General features: G+C 33.3%; 1 protein-coding gene across 6 annotated transcripts in view; it reads right to left on the bottom strand.

Moving 5' to 3' along the window:
* LOC111053324 (NADP-dependent malic enzyme) overlaps window positions 1–22,835 on the bottom strand; it is a 57,695-nt gene that overhangs the window by 18,984 nt on the left and 15,876 nt on the right. For 2 of the 6 annotated variants that reach the window (XM_039434675.1, XM_039434694.1), the window contains exon 1: window positions 9,265–9,579. The exons of the other annotated variants lie outside the window; for them this stretch is intronic. In XM_039434675.1, the coding sequence (XP_039290609.1) occupies window positions 9,265–9,564 (300 nt within the window). In that variant the 5' untranslated portion in view covers window positions 9,565–9,579. Of the gene's footprint in view, window positions 1–9,264; window positions 9,580–22,835 lie in introns of those variants that run through there. 6 annotated transcript variants of the gene reach the window in all.

Raw genomic sequence — 22,835 nt, 5'->3', positions numbered from 1 at the left:
AGATAAACCCAAGTGACATGCCAATATTTTATATTTTTAATAAATTATTCATTAGGAATTCGTAGAATAATAAATTCAAATGATTCAGAGCTGTTGCAGGATTATTTCTTGCATAATAATTTCACAATGAGTTGATTTGAAATTAGAGTACCTAGTATATAAAACTCCAATTAGAACAATACTATATTGTATCAGAGGATTGTATTATTATTACGATGCTTTTATTCCTGAATGAAAATCAAGCAGCACTTATAGAAAAGTTTCATTCATAAAATGTAAGCTGTGAAGTTTTATCTTTGTTTTACATGAATCTTCTCTTCAATTCCTGAGTGCAATGACCATGTAAAAGCCAGTTGTTAGCGAATACAAATGCCGTTACAAGACTCTATCATAAGGCCTATAATTACAATCCGCACTAATGATGTGGATTCTACTTGGAGTCTGTTTTTTCAAAGGCCAGGATAATGAGTGAAAGTCTTAGTTCAGTCTCGCCAAAGTATTAAGACTCAACTAGAAGAAATACACTCCAGTTTCGAATACATCCAGCCTTGTAGATTTCTCCATGGACTTGAAATATTAATTATTTCACAGGACATAAATAGATTATTTGTGTAGTTGAGAAGTTGATATTGTGGTAATTATTCATATTGGTTATTATAACTAATCAGATTATAAACTAATCAGTTTATCAGAGATTGACAAACCGGTCTTTCTAAGTATCAATAAATCTGTGGTTTTTGACAATTTCTTAGTCTTTTACATTCAACATAAATAGATAATGATGTTTGATTCTTCCATAGGCAATTTCTACAGCTATAATAATCGTAACTAATCATCGTAATCAAAACGCGACACATAGAACAACCTTGTTTGACAAGTTCAACAATATGGAGGCTATAAAATAGAAACAGCTATCAGTAGCCTAATATACGCACACACACTAGAAAAGTATTGTTCTATCACATACACTCATAACCTTGGTCTAGTGCGTGCAAATCCTTCTAATGTCAGTTGTTCAACATTTACAATTATTTAAAATTTGAGCCGACTTATTGATAGAATTTCATCATTTGCGATGGTCTATACCAAAATCAAACCAAAAGGCATGTACTGTACAGATTTCGCCACCTGAACTAAGTTCGCTGCAAAGCTCAAGGCTTTAAGGTTGTGGCGGCTCAACTAAATTCACAGCAGACCCGGAACTCCGCTGACTAAACCCCTAGTAGGCAGTAGGCACCACAGAGCACAGCACCACTCACATTGCGGCCATCGATTGTCGCTTGCAATAAGTGAGATTCACTACATACTGTCAGCATTTCTTACCAGAAACATCGATGCTTCCCATTCAACAGAAGCTGACAATAGGAATGTTGCGAGTCGAGTGCAACCGACACCCATAAATCGGACCATAGAGAAAAGTGAATGCAGTCTACAGTGAGAGTCACTTTAAACTGGCAGCATTTCCCAATAAACAACATAGATGCTTCGTATTCAAACTATGCTGTCAGTTTGAAGTCAATTTCACTATAGACTGCATTCACCTTTTTCATGAATCAATTCACTTCAAACCGTCAGCATTACTTATAAAAATAGCATCCTTGCCACCCATTCAACCAATGCTGACAGTTTCTCACTATTGGAGTCAAAGCGGGCCAAGGTAAGAAGGGATAGGGCAAGCCGCGTGTTACTGTAATGTTAAAGTTAGTGGTGTATCGATGCCGGTGTATCATTATTATAACGGTCAGCTGGTTGAGTCGTTGACTCGGCTCCACCCTCTACACTCACTCCACTCGCATCCAAGCACTTGCAACCAGTAATAAATAATACAGCCGCTTGTAATCTGTGTTGCAGGTGGAAAGTACTTTCAAAATAAAAATAGCTCTGTCACAATAATGGAACATGGAAAATGTTTTCAAAATAAACACTACTGCTGTACCTAGAATCGAATTATTCAAATTAAATACAATATTATTATATTAAAATACTCTCCCTTCTCTATTATTTATATAAATTTGAACGTTCAAAGCATCTATGCTAGAGATGGAAAATCAAATAAGTCATTTTTTTGCGACAATAACTTACATCTTCATTAATAATTTATACTTCTTCATAATCTTTTTAAAGTAGTACCTAGGTACTAATAAGTTCTTTTGATACTAGAAGCTGATTAATACTAGGTATTAGCAAAGATCAACCATTCTCTTGTCTGTGGTATTTGATACTATATAAATGAATTAAAACCAAATAGTAGGCTAACTCCGAAGTATATGATCTTATTAATCGTAAAATAATAAGAACTTCAAGTCAGTGAGTAGTTCAATTATAAGGCCTAGTTCGAGTCCTTTGTGGAATCAAGTAAAATTAGAAGTGTATAATCTTATTATAAGTGGAATAATAAGTTGTATTTTAATAAGAATAATGTACGTAGTTCAAATCCAATGAGTGATTAGGTATCACTCATACCTAGAGTTGCTAGAGGTTAATGGTTGGAGGAGACATGCTCAGTTGCTCAAGTTCATTATCACCTTGTACAAAAGCTTTTCCCATTCTTTAGTAAACATACAGTACTTTTTCTGGAGAAATGTATTTCCTTCAATATCTGCCGGCATTGACTACTCAAATTATATATTCCGGAGAGGTGGAACCTTCCCGCAAGGGACCAATAAAAGCCATACGAATTTACTTTTTATTTCCTTCAAGTAGTTTGATAGGTTAGACTAAGGCAGTGTGGATGTGGATGGACCACTCCCAACTTTCACTGTTTGGGAAGCTCTGGAGAGTTATTGGAATTAGGAATGGATTTATTACACCAGTTATTGCTGCAAAGAGATTAATTATTATCTTGAAATCAGTTTCTATATAATGTATGGAAAAATTGAAAACGGTTGATGAACACCGCAGATCCTTTAACATTAGATCCACCATAAAACTGAGCCGTTGGTAATTAAGTGGAAAGTTTGAGCCAGTAGAAGAGGAGAAGCTTATAGAAGAGAGCTGAAAATTATAATTTTCTTAATGGTACTCATTTCCATTTTCAAGTAGGCCTATCTAAATTAACAAACCATTTCACCATCCATTAACACCCGAAATTACTTATTGATGATAGTATAGACGAATAATGAATATTACTCTGCATTTTCTCTATGATGATAGGTAGGCCCACTTGAAATGGATTTGGAATAAATCCGATATTAGAGTTATTGATATTGCATTATACTAATTCAATTAATGAATGCACATAGTAAAGTAGTACATCTTCTCTCTTATCAATTAATCTTTTTTTTCAATTAACCTTATCAATCCAAGGTTGAATGAAAATTCAGGATCGTTCATACTTTTCCAAGAAGGCTGAATTTCCATTTCACTTCATAAGATAATGACACACAACTATAGCAGGAAAACTTATTCAGAGCAATAACGGTTTTTCAACTATTAAAGATACATTGAAGTGATTTTCTGTTTATCATACAAATAAAATGTTTCATAATAGAAGCTCGTAAATAATGAGCACTGTACTTCCTCGAGAACTCGAGAGATACTTTATAGTAATGTTCATGGTTCTTACAAATGACAGTAAGTTATCTATTTCACAGTTCATTAGCAATTCACGGCCACTTTTTGAGTAGTTATTCTAGTTATGATCTGAAACAAGCAATGACAATAAAGTCAACATCTCTGAGACTCATTCCTTGCCTTACCCGTTTTATGAATCAGAAGCTCACCTTGCTTCTGTGCATTATAGTCATATTCTATTTATTCTATTTTCAAGAATGAGTTTGAAATACGAGGTTAATGATGAAAATATAGTTCCTGCCAGGATTCATTATTGAATACAAACTAGTAGTTCTGTGAACAGTAGACCTCACGCAGTATTCTCATCCACAAGTACCTGATTGAAACTATAGACATTATGGAAATACAAAAATAGACTGGCTTCTCCACACATCTGAGTAATCACTTGTCAGCTGATTTATGATGAATAATTCTATAGTCTGATTATTACTCTAATATTGGCGTATGGAGGAGGCTCCTTTTTCCTTTTATATTATCCTTGAAATGCAACATTTCCAAAAACCTTGTATATACGTCGACGCGCAATTAAAAAAGGAGCATACCTGTCGAATTTCATGAAAATCTATTACCGCGTTTCGCCGTAAATGTGCAACATAATTATAAACATTTAAACATTTAAGCTGCGTTTACACCAAAGTTTATTTATTTATTTGTTGATATAATTTCAAACAAAATGTTAATAACTTAATCCTTTTAGATCTATCAGATTGAACATAGCTTATCATACACATGATGATCATATGTGATTGTCAAGTTCCGTTCAATCTAATAGAATCTATAAGGATTATGTTATTAACATCTTGTTAATAACTTTGGTGTAAACCCAGCTTAAGAGGAATGCCAAACCTCACTTTGCTCGGTCAAATATTTAAAATAATATTAAAAAGTAATATTTTCGCAGATATAGGACAATATTTCATTAAAACAAAATTTTTTTCGAAGAAGACTTTTCAATTGGAGACTAATTTACTCAAATTTATTGTTTATTCATGTCAATGAGAACGGTTTGATATCTGTATGGAATGGTAACAATAAATATTCAAAATGCTATTCAATAACTTGTGGAAATATCTAAAAAAATGATAATTATATGAAAATATTCAGCAAGAAAGAAAGTACGGTACATTCATCAAACGAAAGGATTCAATATCTGTACAAGATATTATTGAATACAGAGGTGCTCTAATGCTTTCTTCTGTGGCGATTTTTGACAAATGTAAGGAAAAGAAAGTTTTATTGGAGCTATATATAATAGTTACGTTAGAATCAGTCACTATACATGAGTGAATAATCAAAGCATTCTTGAACAACCGTCAATCAAAGGGGACTGAATTTATTAGGGAAATTACATTGACCTCTTACTCTTATATGAGACTTCCTGTTCATTGCCACTTTTATTGTCAAAGCCAACAGCAAGCATCCAAACATCTAAAGCTTGAAGCACTCATAAACTCATAGTTCTTCATCTTAGAAATATACAATCTAATTTAGAAAACACCAATCTAAGAATCAGGAAGATTTCATCAATCAACATTCATTTGATAATTAACCAATGTGAAAAGGTTGAGGAATAGTTGAAACCCTGTAAAAAAGAAATATTCTAATAGGAAGTATTGCTTTTCTGATTAGAAGTACAAATATGATGTGACTTTGGAATTATGTTATGGGGAATTTGTGACAATAGTTCATTGAATAACTAGGCTACTTTGGCATTCAACAAGAAAGGAAAATGTAGAGCTTCTTGTAATATTTAAAAATGTGTTGTAAGTGTGCAATGACTCATGGTGTACAACAACTTTATCGTGTTTAGATAAATAAGCCTACAAAGCCTACATGAAATTAGAACCAGTAGTTTTTTATTCTTTTTTTTGCGTCAAATCATGTAGACTGCAAACTCAGATTCAATCAATTTGTACTATTCGAAAGCATTCAAATTATTCTCAAAATTTTCACATAATTATATAATGAGCAATCTGAGTTCTGCAGTTGTGAATGAACTTCCCACTAAGCCTTTCATGCCATCTGTGCCAGTTGTACAAAAGCCGATTGAATTTTAATCGTGATTAATCTCACGAGAAACAATCAGAAAAGCCTTTTTTTCAAAAAAAAAACCTTCTATGATTTAAAAAAACCCCTCTCTGATTAGTTATCGTGGAATTAATCACGATTAAAATTTAACTGACTTTAGTGCAACCGGGCCTCAGTATCAATAACATGTCAATGATCATGTTCATCCAATTTCAATCATGATACTAAATCATTATCCTTGTAGATACATCAATTAATCCTTGTAGAGACTGCTCTACTGATTCTGCCGAAAAATCTCATTTTTATCAGCAAGGAAATTTGATTGATGGGCGTAGGCGTAATTTGTCCTCAGTGTCTCAGGAAGGGTGGTGGGGGGTGTGAGAGGTGTGCGAGTGAGATTGGAGTGCAGAGTCACAGTCCACTCAGCTCAGACTGCGTGCCTCCCAAACATTGTATGTGAGAAAAGCCTGATCGCCTTGACCGAGATCCAATTATTGTACCTATATCTTGCATTAAAGAGAAATAATAACTGTTGACGGTTAACCGGTTATTAGTGTGGTATAATAGAACTGGAGTTACTAATTTTTCACACCTACTCAGGGTACTTGTAATTGGTTACAGTTGATTCATTCGTGTATGGTTTTTGCACCAGATTGGTTCAACTTCCTTTATTATTTATATTTTCATCATTGCATGGTATTATTTGTTTCAATTGACTTCTTCTATCTCTCCTAGAAATCACAATCCTTGACTTGAGGTTTAAAAGACTCCTGGAATAGTGAAACCCAATCTCTCATTTTGTTTACCTATCGCTTTTCACAACCAGAGAAGAAAACATAGTTTTGATTGTAGTGAGCATACGTCATATTGGTCTAGCGCATTTATAGTCCAAACCGCCTTGCTCAAGTTTTTATGACGTTGATCGCAGTCGCTACCTCTATACTAGTTCAAGTCCTGTTTGTTAATAATGTGGTTGAGCGTGGAACATTTCAATCGGTTCAAGGAGTGTAGTACAATTTGCCTACATTTCCGAATCACACCTACACATAATGTTCGCATTTCGAAGTTTTAGTTGAAGAGTATAATTTATTTTTGCTGGAGTTGATACCCATAACATGAGCCCTAGGCTTGCAGCGGTGGGAGGGATGATGAGAGATTAAAGTGTTCATTCAGCCTACACAGAGAAGAGTATTTGAAAATATAAAGCTGATACTTGCAGGAAGATAACTGAAATAAAACTAGATTGAATGAAAATAATTTTTTTTATCAGAGTCACTTTAAACTACTAGTTGCTTTTTGTAGCATTTGCATTTGCATGACTAAGGCTCTATTATAATATATTTTATAGAGAACTAAGTACAGCCATTGCAACTATGACATTACTTAGTAACTATCTTCTAACATTCAAGAACGTCACAAACGTCGCTACTGAAATGTTCAATGGAAAGAATAGTATTTTAGTACAGTATTTGACCAGAATGGAGATAAGAATATAATTGATTCTGAAATAATTGAACTAAATCCTCAGAAGCACAAGAAATATAACAAGAAACTAGTAACGATTGTTGCAAATTTATCAATCCCTATTAAAAATTACTAGATTAATCACCTATTCTAAGATTATATCAGAAAGAGTTGAAAATAATGACATTTTCAGATTGTCTTGAGAACCATTATAGTGTTTCATATGTACACTGCAAATTATGATTGAGATGAAGTTTCAAATTTCGTAGGTAGGCTGTTAGACGTGCTCTATATTTCGCTGAGGATATTTTAGGGAAAAATAAAAGAGGGCTAACCTATTCCAGTTTCCAGACTCTTCAATCCAAGTTGAGGGTTGAGTAAACTGAAAGTTCATTCATAGTACATTTGATGTTGGAGGTTTTGGAAAGAAAGGAAATTCAAGATCGTGTGAAACAATTGCTACATGTGCGTGTCTGTAGTCAACAATTTTCCCACCTCCTGTCAATGAATTAGCAGAACATTTTTCCGTACCAGGAAGACTTGGTGCGCCTCTAGGAACGAACTTGGGAATGGAAATAGGAAATGGGAAAATCGTGCATCCTGGAGCATTTGAAAACTCACGAAATCAAACCCAGGATATATATCTTATTGATTGAGCCTATATATTTAGAAACATTGCAATTAAGATATAGAAAGAATGAGAAAGAAATCACAGTTTGAGAATGTATGGATCAAATTAATTTTTAGTTACGATATGAAGCATTCTGCAATTTTAATTACGCGTCGACGTATATAAGGTTTTTGGAAATTTTGCATTTCAAGGATAATATAAAAGGAAAAAGGAGCCTTCTTCATACGCCAATATTATATTAAAAATCAGACTATAGAAAATTATTCATCATAAATCAGCTGACAAGTGATTACACAGATGTGTGGAGAAGCCAGTCTATATTGCTGTATTTCCATAAGGTATATAGTTTCAATCAGGTACTTGTGGATGAGAATACTGCGTGAGGTCTACTGTTCACAGAACTACTAGTATTAAATAAAGTATGGTGTATTATGGACAACTGGACTTCTCAATTCTCTGAATAGGTCTGGAAAGCTTATATTCCAACGTCAAGAGATAAATCAACAATTGAATTCTTCACAATTCAGAAAAAATATTCAATGGTGCATTTCAATTGGAAGAACTATAAATCGTCACCTAATACCAGTTACAAACCAAGGTGAGCTGCATGATAATTCACTAAGATAAACCACTAATAAACTGAATTGATAGGTTCCGAAAATATCTTGAGCTAGAAGATCTGCACAAACAAAAAAAATATTTTTGTCAAAACCAGTTTGTCAAGCTTTTTAACAATAGAATCGTACTTAAAAATACTTGGTTGTTGAAGAATCTTCTTCACTACTTGAAACCATACATCTTTGTCATCTTCAAGTAGTAATTTTAGAGAAGTATGCTGGGAATGGAACTGTGCATTCCAATTAAAAATTTCCTAGAATATTGGAGTTGTCTTTTTATACACGTCACAAAATGTTTTATATTAGTAACTGAATGTGATTGATTGCAATTCCAAGGTCGAAAACACATCATTCATGATGCCAAGAATGCCAAAACCAAAATATCAAACTACGAAACCATTATGATATTTCATAAAACTAAACTCGACCTAAATTTAAGAGGGATTTCCTTTAAATGTTGTCAGTTTTATGCAAAATGAGGATGATTTATTAGATGGAATATGAAATACCACAGGAAAAATCATGATTTATTAGATGGAATATGAAATACCACAGGAAAAATCATTTGTACCTCTTCAAAGCATCAAATAATGAATACCAATACAAAAAAGGACAACAAAATCTACTAGTTTGTGCGGCCGTTCCAATAAAAGTGACTAGGATCTATTTAACCAATGAAAAATCAAATCAAATTCCCCGAAAAAATTTTCCGACATTATTTAGAAAACTATCGCTTCTATCTACAAATTTGTGCAACACATTACTGTTGTTAATATAGGACTAATAGTGATTAGTAATTAAATCAAGCATAATTTATTCTCGATACTAACGACGCAGTCTACAAATATGAGTAAAGCGTGACTGATGCTAAAGAACTCATTGAATGAAAAATAAGTTGATTTTGGTAATGTAAATGACAAGACCCAGACAACAGCGCACGGGTGGACCTACCGACCAGACCGTCAACCGACGCCAAATTGTCGGGGAAGTGCTTGGAGGCGGGCTGCTGCAGCCACCATTCCAACGAGGCGTCCATCGACGACTGCCGCCCCCGGCACTAGGCACTGCTCCGTCTCCCGCCCCCAGCCACCTCCTGTTATGGAACTCGAAACAAGGCAGGCACTGTCTTCCGCCGCCAGGCTCGACGATCGATACATTGTGGCTGTGGTCATGCGAACCAAATGCAAATCGCCCCAAACCAAACCGGAGACAACGCACGTTGCGTGCAAACGAGAGCTGGTAAACGGTCATTGGCTATTGTGACGCGGCTATCAACCTCCGCGCGCGTCAATTCCCAAATGTCACCGGTTCCCCGAACTGACATCAACCGAATCGCCCGCTCATCATGACGTCTCATTAGAATCGAACACCCTCAATGACGATTTCAGATATGCTCATGAAAATCATTCTCCAGTATCGGAAAGTTTTATCAGATAATGTCTGATATGTCAACCATTGTAGATGATGAGTTGCATTGAATTGGATTTCACCTTTTCCCACTAAAATTAAACACCCTCAGTCAGAGGTGATTGCTGATACACTCAGAGGAATCATTGGAAAGTTATAAGATGCCACATGTGACAACCATTGTAATCGAGCTTAATGAACTTGAATCATATGAAACAACACTTCATTGTATTTCTGAAGCTGCTGGAAAACGCCGGTTGACACAAATCACTGGCCATCTGCAGACTATCAAGTTATGGCTTAGTTATAATTGATTGCAGATCTGCATGCAATGCATATTATTAATTTGCATATCGCAGCGTGATCCTCGTTGGATTCAGCATTCAAAAGAGCTTAAAATTGATTAATTTAATTGGACTAGTCAAATTAGATTGAGCAGGAAGTTTGAAAAATAAGGATTTTTTTGAATATCGATCAAAAATTAATATCATGTTTATCTTTTTCAATGATTGAAACTTCCAACAGAACCGAATCAAATAAAGTATCCAAGACCACAAACCGACGTAGCTGAGTGTATGGGAGCTTGCAAAGTCTTTGCTGTTAGTGCACTGCATTCAAAAATAACACTGCATCGATTTCCATTTTGTTTTTTGCTACATCCCTCACATAATCAAACTAAGCCCATGAACTAACATGGGATTATATGCAAGGAGAATACACAAAAAAATAATTGAATAGGTTCTCATTAACGTAGAAAATAACAGCTTCAGGCCTCTTTCTGTCAACATTGAAAGCCCATACTAACATTCACAGTTTCGTGATATTGTAACACCAAGTTATTAGTCCACAAAAAAGGCAATTTATTAAATTGCCGCATAACGCTCTCCAGCACAGATACAGTATAACAATAGAGCGTTGTTCCAGATTCAAGTCCAATGCACTTGGCTACGGTCATTAGGCGAACAAAAGTTCTTGATCGACCTGCTAATCTAAGAGTCCAATGCCGTTTGAGTAGGTGTGATTCAGAAACTGCAGAGTATAGAAGTAATATTATAGAAGTCTATATAGTGACATTCACTTTGATCTGCCAGCATTATTTCTTAAAAATAACACCAACACTTGTCATTCAACCGATGCTGAAAGTATGAAATGAATCTGATTGCAGGCTGAGGCAAAGACTTAGAGAAATGTAACGAGGTCGGGATCGAGAGCGAGAGAATTACCAGCGGCGTGACGCGTGACGCGCCCTGCCTTGCGTCACGTAACGGATCAGGCTGACTCAGTGACTGCTGTTCCATCAAGGCCGCCAGTGTCGTGATGATGTGATCTTGCGTGACAGCAGACAGACCTACTCAGTCATCACAGTCGGGATCAGACAGGAAGGTTTTAGCTCAACGTGGAAGGAACGGTTGGAAGATGATCTATTGCCTGTGGCAACAATGTTAGATTTATAAGAAATCACGAAAATCACATGCAGAACATCAATATTCGGAGAAAATATTGCGAAATCGCTTTGAAATAAATTATGAGGAAGGGAAGTCACCTGCAGACCATAAGCAAGAGCCAAAGGCCTGCAAGCTTCCTGTACTTCAAGGAAGAAAATTGTGTTTGAAGAACCATTTGCTGAAAAAAGAATAACACCACTTGTGTACAAATAGAGAGAAAAAATACAATTGTATTCTTACCTCTCTGGTAAGCAGCTGAGAGACTATTTTTCAAAATAAACAAATGTGGTAAGATTTGTTCCATTTACTCGTATTCTTGATCAAAGTGGAATTTGAAATAAAACTATTAAAATTTCGAATAGAAAAGCATCCTGAGGCTAGTTTGTATCTTGATCAACGTTTTCCAAGATGAAAGTGGAAAATTATTGAAGATTGAAACTGAGGCGATGCCGAGAATCATCAGATTATAAATAGATTCTATGGAAAAGAACACGATTTTCAGTTTTGCTATTGTAACCGAATTGTTGTCGGTTTCCATCACAATGTTTTAAAAATATTTTCAAATTTCAAGCCACCAAGGAAATGGTTATTTGGAAAATCATAGACTTATACTAAAAAGCAGATGAAAAAAGAGTGAAAGAGTTTTTCCAATTTATTACTAATTATGGATTTTTCATTAGTATTATAGTATGATTGACCTTTTGCATATTATTTTAATGTATTACTTATGAATAGGCTACAATTTTTATTCTAATTTTGGATTTTTCATTTGTATTCCACGATTTACCTATTGAATATTTAATTGAATATTAATTGAATACATTATTGATTGACTTTTCATTTGTCTTGTATGTATTAAATATAATAAAATTTGAATGCATTATTGATTAATATTATTTAAATAATTGTTAATTTTTCATTTGTCTTTGATTTAAGAAAATAATTTTATTATGTCTATGCATTATTAATTAATATTATTTAATTCATTGATTTCCAATTATATCAGTTGAATAACCTATTTTAATTTTTGTCTATTTTATTATCGGTATTATTAATGCATTATTGATTTCTTTATTAGTATGGAATAAGATCCAACTTAATTAATTAATATTATTCAATTATCATTTTTTAATTATAAGAAAAACAATTATTATTATTATTAATACATTTTCATAGTTAGTAGGATTATTTGTATTATCATTGGGTATATATGTATTTTAACGAGAAGAGTAAGCATAGTTTTATTGAATTCTTTGAATAACATTTTTTTTTTAAATTCTAGAAATGTAAAAGAAAAATATCTATATTCAAGCTACCACGACCAAGATGATTATTACTGAATAAACTATTGACAAGAAAGAAGGAATTTATCAAATTTATGTTACCATATTGATTTAATGAACTGATAATGTAATTATTATGTTATACTCTCAATCAGAATGTGTCTTGTGAATTATTGTTCAATAATTGTCTCTTGCTTTGCACTTGTAGAGCCAGGGTCGGCTCTTCCCCTAGGGGAGGGGACATGTCACGATAGTGACAGAACCGTGTCTCAAAAATAATTTAATTATAATTTTTTTTAATAAAATACAGTACTTTCAATTATTTTAAATGTTATAAAATATAGTATAATTTAAACAAATTCATTTTTCATCTTAAACTGCAGAGCAAGAGAGGAAAACGTTCTATTCAATAAAAATGTCTTAGCAAAGCTTCCACGCCATTGGCTAAGAACTTAATACAAACTCAGCAGTTGCGCTGACAAAATTTTCATTCCTAAAAAAGACGACTCGCTTCTCGTTCAACTGCGGTATCGACCACGAGTCCAGGTTACCCAGGAGAGTCAGTTCCATATTTTCTGTAAGTTTCTTTTCTTTAATTTTCTTTCAAAATTCATTGTCATCCTTTTAAACAGTAATATCTCAAATAATAATAATAATAATAATAACAACAATAATAGAACGTTTTCCTCAACATATATTTTTTTTAATAAATTTAAATTCTTAAATAAAATCAATTTCATTTTAGATAATTAAATATAAGCCAACGGTTTCATAAGAAAGGGCGTAATTGTTTAAAATAAGATTTGTTTGTTTAATCATCCGTATTACCGATTTTCAACCTTTTGTATCTTTTTAAATATTGTTCAAAATTGATAAGAACTTTGTGTCAATAAAAACTAAATTACTTTTCCAATTCTTACTTCTTCTATTTTCATCCTATTTCAAAAATTCAAACACCTTGTGTGAGTCAAAATTTATATTATCAAAATTTCCAAGTTTTTGTGTTTTTTTTTATATAAAAAAGACACTGGTGGAGGCGTTCCTGTTCCTGTGAGGTAATTGAATGAATTGATCGAAACCCATACGATTTGGAGGAATCTGGGGATTAATTCATTCAATTATCCACAAATTTAAAGATCCTATAATTTTTGGTAGTGTGCTTTACCAAACATCGAGTTTACAATCGTATACAATCGATCAGTAGGCCTACTAACGAATTGATTACTTGAATAAATAACATTAATGTGAAGAACATAAATAGATGATGAAATAACACATAACAAAACACTTATAATCTTTTCGTTAGACTGGTCATTCCTCGTTACTCTTTTATTTGTTACAAAATTTAGAAAAAACTAATCAAAAGTTATTCAACTTCTCAATACTTTTCAGTAACTTTGAAATAATAAATAAACTTTTATTAGAACCATTTATTCATTAATCATTGGACAACATGTACCATATTGCAGTAATGAAAATAAGAATTTTAAGCAGCCCATTAAATTTCTGTTGACGTAATTTTCCTATCTTTTCATAATTGACTGAGTTCCTTACTTTGACAAACCTATTTTTCTGTTCACTGATTGAAAAGCTTGTTGGTGTTATAACATACGATTGCTGCACCCTATTATATGCTATATCAAACAATACGAAATACCGGTAATACAGTTGTCAAGTTCTATCCAGATCATGGAAGTTGTCTCATATAAATAACCCACTAGTACAAACCGGACTTCCTCGTGTCTTGTAAACACCTTATGCCTTATGAATATTTCAATACCAGAGAAAATACCTGTGCGTCTCAACATAGCCCGAGAGAAAATAGTATCTAAATGAGAACCCACTGGTAAGACTCAGACTCGGACAACATACTGCACGATGCCGAATGCCGAATGCTGTTCTATAAATTTAATGCTCCTCAACGAATGCAACACTTACAATCAAATTATTGTCAAAAGGTGATATTCGTATAATATCGAATCAATTGAATCACTGCGACTGTCAACAAAATTGGAGAAATTCATTTTTTTCCAAAGGCAATAACATTCATAATTAAATATCATGATTAGAATATGTCTTTGTGGATAGAGAGTATTCTAATTTTCACTAGCTCTGTCAGGAGAAAAGACTACCATCATCATTTTATGACCATTTTGATTTCTATTTGTTTTCAGGATAACTACGATAAACTTTACAATAATGATGCAAAATTGATGCAAAAATGATCAATTTAGGCCCGGTTGCACAAAAGCCGGTTGAATTTTAACCGTGATTAATTTCTTTAATTGAGGCCTTTTTGATAATACGGCTTCTCTGATTGGTTTTCGTGGAATTAATCACGGTTAAAATTCAACCAGCTTTTGTGCAACCGACACTTAAAGTTTTAAATGAGAGATAAGACTTCCCCAATTTCACTAAAAATTGTTTAATAGTTGTTCTATGTCAGAACATCATTCATCAATGACGATAATCATTATCGATGATTATTTTTACTATGTTGAGGAAGGGAAACGCTTTTCAGCGAAGAAGCGCAAATCCTGTCGCGGCAAATCAAGGTCAACGGGGGGGGGGTTACGAAGATCCGGGAGGGGGGAGGGGTTAGACAGCATGACGCCAAGGACGGCAGGAGTCGAATGACGTCCGCAACAAACAAGTTCCATTCTTGATGATCAGCTGATCACAACAACTGCAATCAACCGGTAATCACAACAATTTCCGAAACCGTGGTTCCGCACTTACAGAAGGATATCATGGAGATTGCTCTTTTTTAAGGGTAAAACTGCTTTAAAACATATTTTATTTTACAAAACCATGAGACGGCGACAATAGTATACTATTATTATTGCAGGATAATTTCCAGTCTACGGAAAAATGAATTGAAGTTTGAACGCCCCTGTTATCAATGATTTGAAGTTTGATTGTTATCAATCATTCATAAAAATCACCATTAGTCTTCCACTAATTACTATAATCGTCCACAAGAAGTGGCGAACATAGAACAAGTGGCGAACATTGGGTCATCAAATAATCATCATCAAAATTAGAAATTAGATGTGCATAACTCCTCAATTGCACTCTTCTATACGTTTTTAGAGTGTAGAAATATTTAATTTTTTTGACAAGCCTTCACAAATATGAGTACTTTGAGAGACTCTACATTAAAATTGGTGGAGTACTGCAGAAGTAATAATTGTAACTACTGCAAAACTAACGAATGTCATTTTTCAAATGCAATAGATGGCACTAATAGATGCAATTGATGGGCACCCTATCAAAAGCGTGAATTGAAGAAATTGAAATATGAATTTGGACTTGTGAATTATGAAAATATAAATTTGTATCAAAATTTGGCCTACTCAGGGTGTACTTGACTACTCATCAGGGTGCACCAAACATGAAAAAAGATCTGTAAAATTTCCGCTAGGATTCTCGATTAATTAGATATTCTCAGTGAGAAATTTTTTCCTGGTTTTCCGAAATCGATTATAGATTACAAGTGACTAGCTTGCTTATGCAAATTAAAATCCAGCCAAACAATGGACACTCAGTTACTTCTAACGACGCAATCACTTGAATGATCATTAACGCGAATATGGAGAATCAAAGTTTGGAGGATGTGATTGACATTGATTCACGCTCATGGAATTAACCGGTACCGGTAATGATATCGTTAATTAGCAAAGTTTTGCAAACATAATTTTGTTTTGAAAACGACCATTCCAAGTGGAAAGGTCCATCAGTTGATTGAACGAAGAATGTAAATGAGCATTATATATATATATATATATATATATATATATATATATAATCAATTTTCATATCAATTGAATATATGACATTTAGAAAAATGGAACCTTTGATAGGGTTTAGCCCAATATGAAGTGTGGTTAACACAGTGAAGTTCTAGTTCTATCTGTTCTATGAATTTTATTCGATTTCAAATATGTACATATTAAACTAAGAGAGATGGCAGATGGGGTGCGAGAAATGGCTGGATCTGTAAAATAAACTATATCACACAACGATTCCAATCTTCATAAAAGCATTGCAATATATTTTCAGATATTTGTGAAGAAGACGTTTGAACGCAAAGACATATGATTTACATTCATCGATCACTAAACTAATGGACCTTTTCACTTTGAATTGTCATTTTCAATATACAATTTCTCCGAAACTTAATTAACCTTATCATCACTGGTTACTTGCATAAGCGTGATCAATGTCAATCACATCCTCCAAGCTTTGATTCTCCTTAGTAATGATAATTTGAGTGAATGCATCATTTACTCCATTTGCATCATTTTTCAGTTCAGTGTTTGACTGGATTTATATTTTTTAATAAAAAATAACTTGCTTTCCATATTATCAATTCAATGGAAAACTGATCTATATAGCCTTGTCATGTAATAGCCTATTTTGTAAACCGTAACGGTCGTAATCATGGAACTTACAGCAAGACAAAAAAAGCGGTTTAAATAAATTGATGATGAGAGAAGCAGCAAAAGCAAAGTTTTCCATTATCTCTTCAAATATTTACCTACCTTCTTTTTCCTATTTCATAAGGCTTCTGTTATACGATACGAAAAAGATTTGAAATCGATACCGTGAGTCTGGAATAACTTTAGAAAGGAAAGCCTCAGAACAACTCTTGATTAGTATTTGATTTGTGGTTAGAAATCATTCTCTTTGGTCTTTGCCACAACAGAACTTTGTCATTACGTCATGCTTCTTGATTCTCATTTCGAACATTATTTTCAAAACTAAAATCGCCTGAATGATGGATGAAATATAGTGAAACAGAAATGACACAGAGGAACAGACAAAAAGTCAGAGACAGAGCAACTGAAGAAAAGTGGTCTCATTGCAGGGCGTCGCTATTGATTTTCAGTGAATACCATAAGTGATTCTCTTGAGTTTAATTCGGTTGATACTCAGGTGTATTCTCTACCCCGAAAATATTCACATAAACTTTTTCATATATTATGAAAGTTATTTCTAATCACAATTCGGCTATTTTTTTATTTGGTATTGTTCAAGCCGATATGGATAAATATAAGTCTCAAGAGTTCGCTACAGACATGTGGAAAAATAATTAGGAAGATTATTTTTGGAACCCAGAAATATATGTAAGATATTTCATCCTTTTATATAAATTTATGATTCGCAAATTCACCAGACAATCTAAATCTTTCGAGAATTTATTATCGTCCATGATTCATCATCACTCCACATCAACTATTGATATTCTGGCTGGATACATGCAATAGCCTGGAAAGAATGTTACATGCTGCAAGTGAACATCTTCTGCATTCCCCAGAGTGTTATTACATGCCTTTGACTAATGATAGCTTAATCTTGGACCATACACTCGCCTAGAAAGAGCTACTTCGAGGAAGAGAAAGAGAAGATAAGAGGTGGAGGATTAGAGGGAGGAGAAGCGGGGAAGAGAGTTATTTGAGGAGCCATCGTCTCTACTAGCTCATCATCATAGAAACCTCCATTTTGGAGAGAAGGCTATAACCAGAAAGCATGTCCTGCTTAGTACCTACCTGCTTAAACACTGTGTACATCCAAACATACAGAATATTGCTTTCGTATGCTTTCTCGATGCTAAAACTCTATGTATCGTACCACTATGGCGAAATATTCACATAAATATGACTTATGTGGCTTAGCCCTTATGAAGTAAAATAATTTTAAGAACATGATAGATTGATAAGTAATAATTAGTTCATAGATACTATTCGAAGTACAAAATAATAAAAGTACAAATAATACTGTTGATCATTTTGATAATCTGATAATCCGAATGGGGTCCAGGGGGCGGGGCTAAATAATATACGAGCAGAATTTCGACAAACTGAATTTCACACCCTTCTTTTTTGTTTCCAATGTCATGGATCATAAGAAATTAAAATCTAGTTTCTGAGTTAAGATAAGAATGAACTCAGATATTTCATAAATTATAATGACAATTTCTTGCACAGTGAGAATTCAAAACTATTCGCCTACTCTTCAATTTACGACCAATACTTAAGCTTGATAGTTTCAAGCACAAAATGTCATTAAACTGCACTTGAGAAGTTTTCATTGAAGAAAGAGCGTAATCTCGAATCTGCACAGACTTAAATACATCACTGGTTGATATTTGTTTAGGTGAGACAGCGAACTGCAACGCCATTACACCATACATAAAAATATAAGAATACTTGGCGATTCGGAACTTTTGAATCACGCGAAGTAGGCTACTATTATTAAGTACTGTTATATTTACGCACTATATTATATAAGCAATAGTAAGAAGTAATATTATACTGGAATTACTGAACTTTAATCCATATCTAGATTAACAAGAATAAGTTGACTATTATTACAGAATAAGATATTATCGATTTTAAGATTTTACTTGTATCAAAAGACTATAATCTGGATTATATTCGTTATATAAGTATAATACTCATAAAACGAAAACAGACAGTATGCAATCAACTTATTATCATTGAATTAAATATTTATTTCATAACTATTAAATAGGTATACGTTACTGAGTTACAATTGAGATGGTTAATGTTCGTTCTACTTTTGAGTCCACATTCAAAATGAAAGTTCTACTGAGGACAAAGTTCCAATCTAAACGTTTATGAAGCGTCAAGGACTTGAGAGGTAATCATAGAGTTCAAAGTTTTGAACTGAATTTGATAATGGAAAATTGGTGCTGCAAAAGATACGCGAAGTAGTTTAAAGTCATAGTGAGAATGAACATGTTTTAGCCGGTTATTCAACAACTACAGATGATATTCAATGCAGAATTATTTGGCTCTGACAGTAAACTTCAGTAATTGACAGATGAAATTCAATGCAGAGCCGCCTGTCTCCCAGAAAAGCTTTCCAGCCTTGCAGTGAAAAGTAGGTTGTCCCCACGTAGCCACGTAGTAGTGCAATTCATTGATCGCGTGCTCATTCAGCTGTCGAATGCTTCCCAAGTCGGTTATGATTTTCCGGCTTCAAATTTTACAGGGTTTTTAATTCATTTCGAACAGGAATCCTCCAATCATCCCTCAAAAATTATTTTGTGCTCGAGATTTAGTTCTGGCTCGTCTTGAAAGTTCCAGGTTTCAAAGTAAGGAATAGTATATTACCCCACTGTACATTAATATGGTTTATATTTTATAAATTAGAGACTGGAGTAACTTTGAGGTAGTAGGCCAACTACTGGGTATGGTCCTGTCACTAAAAGGAGACTAATTGATTTTTGTTGCAAGTTAACCGAAAGTGAATAATTAATTGAATTGGAATTCATTCCGGATCAATATATGTGATTATGATTTGACAAGATTTAAAAAACTATCAAAACAAAATATAACCAATTTATAGTTATGTAATTGAAATCCAAATCACAACTCCATTCTTGTATTCTATGAAGAACTAAGATTTGTATTAACTTTTTGTTGTAGGTAACTTTTGATTGTAGGTACAACGTATATTTCACACCATCTATTCAATCTCAACACACTATTGAAATTAGTTAATTTTACAAGATGTTGGACATTACTTCGCTTTTCTAGAGGTGCTATAGACACTTTAAACAAATGCGGCTGGCTGTAATTAAATTGAGTGTATTGTATTGGAAAATGCGAAAGTACTCAGCTGCAGGTGTACTTGAATTGAGTATCCTGTATTGGGAAATAGGGAAAGGAACCAGCTGCAAGTTATTAATCATAAGCGAACAATAGCAAATACCCAAGAAATACAATGTGAATTTTCTTGCTTGGATCAATAAGGGATTAAACTCGACCTACTGCCAGTACCAAACACGGAGGGTGGAAGGGTGTTAATAAGTGAGTTGGAGTAAAAAGATAAATGGGTTCCATCCAACCATCCCAACTGGGTTCCGGCGCACTTTCGTCAAAAGTAGGTCGCAAAGCCGCACTCTCATCAGAGCGCGTTACGCCTTTTCTTCAAGATGAAATATTGTTGTTGCGAAAAGCTTGCTAAATGTGTAATGAAGTGGAATTTCAGTTTTCCCACAATGCTGTGTTCAGATGGAGCATGGTGTTGAAAAATGAGGACCAAATATGAATAAGTTGGATTGACATCAGTTTATAAAGATTGATTACACATATGGAAGCAAATAGCTTACAGAATATGAAATGAAATTCTTATATTCAAGCAATTCTATTATAGAGAAAGATACCGTTAATGAATTATTGGTAGCCTTTTACTTGTATTATTCGCCCTGGTTCTATGTATTATGTCAGGGATAAAAAATAATTGGAGACGATAAATTAGGATGGATTGACAGCAGTTAATAAAGAGTTTTAAATTTATTGCGATTCATTCTTAACAAAAGTTACAAAAAATAAATACTTGACACCAAAAAGAACGTGAGATGATACAACAGCTTAATGTTGCCTGGAATCGTTGCTTATACATTTCTCCAAACATTATAGTTTGAAGGCTCTTGTTTACTTCACTAAGGCATTACAAATCTATCAATTTCCTAGTTACCGCTCTTTCAATGTTCACATAAATTTGAATTCTATCGAAATTAGCGCGTTTCTCTCCAATCAAGATTTGATCAAAGTTGATTCAACAAAAAACACTTGTCAATAAAATATTCTTATTAAACAAACTTGGACGAAGAGCAAAATTCCAGTGAAACGATATCATCAGAAAGTTCAGTGCTGGAATGGAAATTTCCGCAGCAATGAATAATGTTTGAATTATGAATGAATTGAATGTTTTCCTTTTCTGCGGTGAAGGATTGTGTAATGAAATTACTGAATACTGAATGTGATTATGGAAGTTCAAAATCCATGTGTTGAGTCATTCATGGAAATTTTAGATCTAGCGTAATTTTCCTGTTAGTATTTTTCCTTATTTGAATCAATTCATTTGGTTTTACATATGAATTAAGTAAACATGATCTTATCAGTATATAATAATTATAATTTCTCTGATTTCCAATGAATTGCAACCAGAGGAGTTTATTGACAAAACATATACATAATTTTATTATTATATTATACATACAAAAGTTGCTAATACTAAACTTTTTTCTAATTATGATACCCCACTATAATAATATGTGTCGGGGTGATCATGAATACCATGAATATAATATGGTAATGGAGGAGATCCTCAGTAGAGGAGCCTCAAAATTGAATTCAACCTAACGTTAGGTTGAAATGGTTATTAAAAACTTGAATAAAGTTTTTAATTATTAACTATTAAAACTCAACTATTTTATTATTATTGACTTGATAATAACTATTATTTTATTTTTAGCTTGACTATTTTTTGAAAACTGTTCCCTCCTTGATCAGCACTCTTTTATTATTGGATCTTTGGAAACACAGTATTTGAATGGCATTTCAAACTCTAATATAATTCTAATAAAGCAATAAAGCTGTAGAATAGGTACTCAATGTTTCTATTTAAATGCAGCATTTGAACGAGTTTGAAAAATTACGTACTACCAGTTACATTATTTACTGCAGTATAATTATTTCGGCTTCATAGTAAACCAACCGGTATTTCATGCCGAGTTTGGTCACGGTCACTCAGTAAAGTGGCAATTCCTAATCTGAAAAAATATCAGAGCAGGATTCCATTTGGGAAATGTTCAATTTAAATTGATTTTTCACTCTTATAGAGTTTGTGCCAAAACCTAAATACTGCTGACATGCTGAGATACTGAATACTGAATAGACTGTTCAACAAATGTTGATTTAAAAATAATATTGTAATCCATATTCTATATTCTGACAAATCGTGGGATAAATTTTACATTTGTAGGACTACAAACACAATATTTACGTAATGGTGAAAATCTATGCAAAAACTATTAGGCATTGAGTTTATTCTTTGATCACCATACATTCGAAAAGGTTAAGCTATTAAATGGCATGAGTGACAAGGTAGAGATTCAATGATGGTTTGGAGTAATAATTCAAGGTAGAGTTTAAATAATGGGCTAATTATTGTTAATCAAATGAAGAGATGTGAAAGCGGTGGATATTTAATTCAGTACAATCCTACTACGAATACAAAAATGATAATCTCTTTATATATGATTCAAAAGAAATTTTATCTTGGATAACCTTATTTTCCATCCTCTCTTCTTTCCTAATAAACCTAAATTAGACTACTAATGAAATTTTAAATGGGAATTCCAGTAGAAATGGTATATAAATAAATTGAATATCTAGAGAATGAAAACTCCTGAGTAAAATTATAAAACTTCTCTGGTTAGAGAAATTAGAAAAATTTTGTTTCGAAGATCATTGACACTTTTCTAGCTGATTAGTTGGCAGGAAAGTGAGAGAGTAGCCTATCTGAGAATTAATTAACATAGAAACAATTGCTTGAACTTTATTTAAGT

This window comes from Nilaparvata lugens, chromosome 1, assembly GCF_014356525.2.
Source record: "Nilaparvata lugens isolate BPH chromosome 1, ASM1435652v1, whole genome shotgun sequence".
Classification (NCBI taxonomy): domain Eukaryota; kingdom Metazoa; phylum Arthropoda; class Insecta; order Hemiptera; family Delphacidae; genus Nilaparvata; species Nilaparvata lugens.
This window is presented reverse-complemented; position numbering and strand designations above follow the sequence as displayed.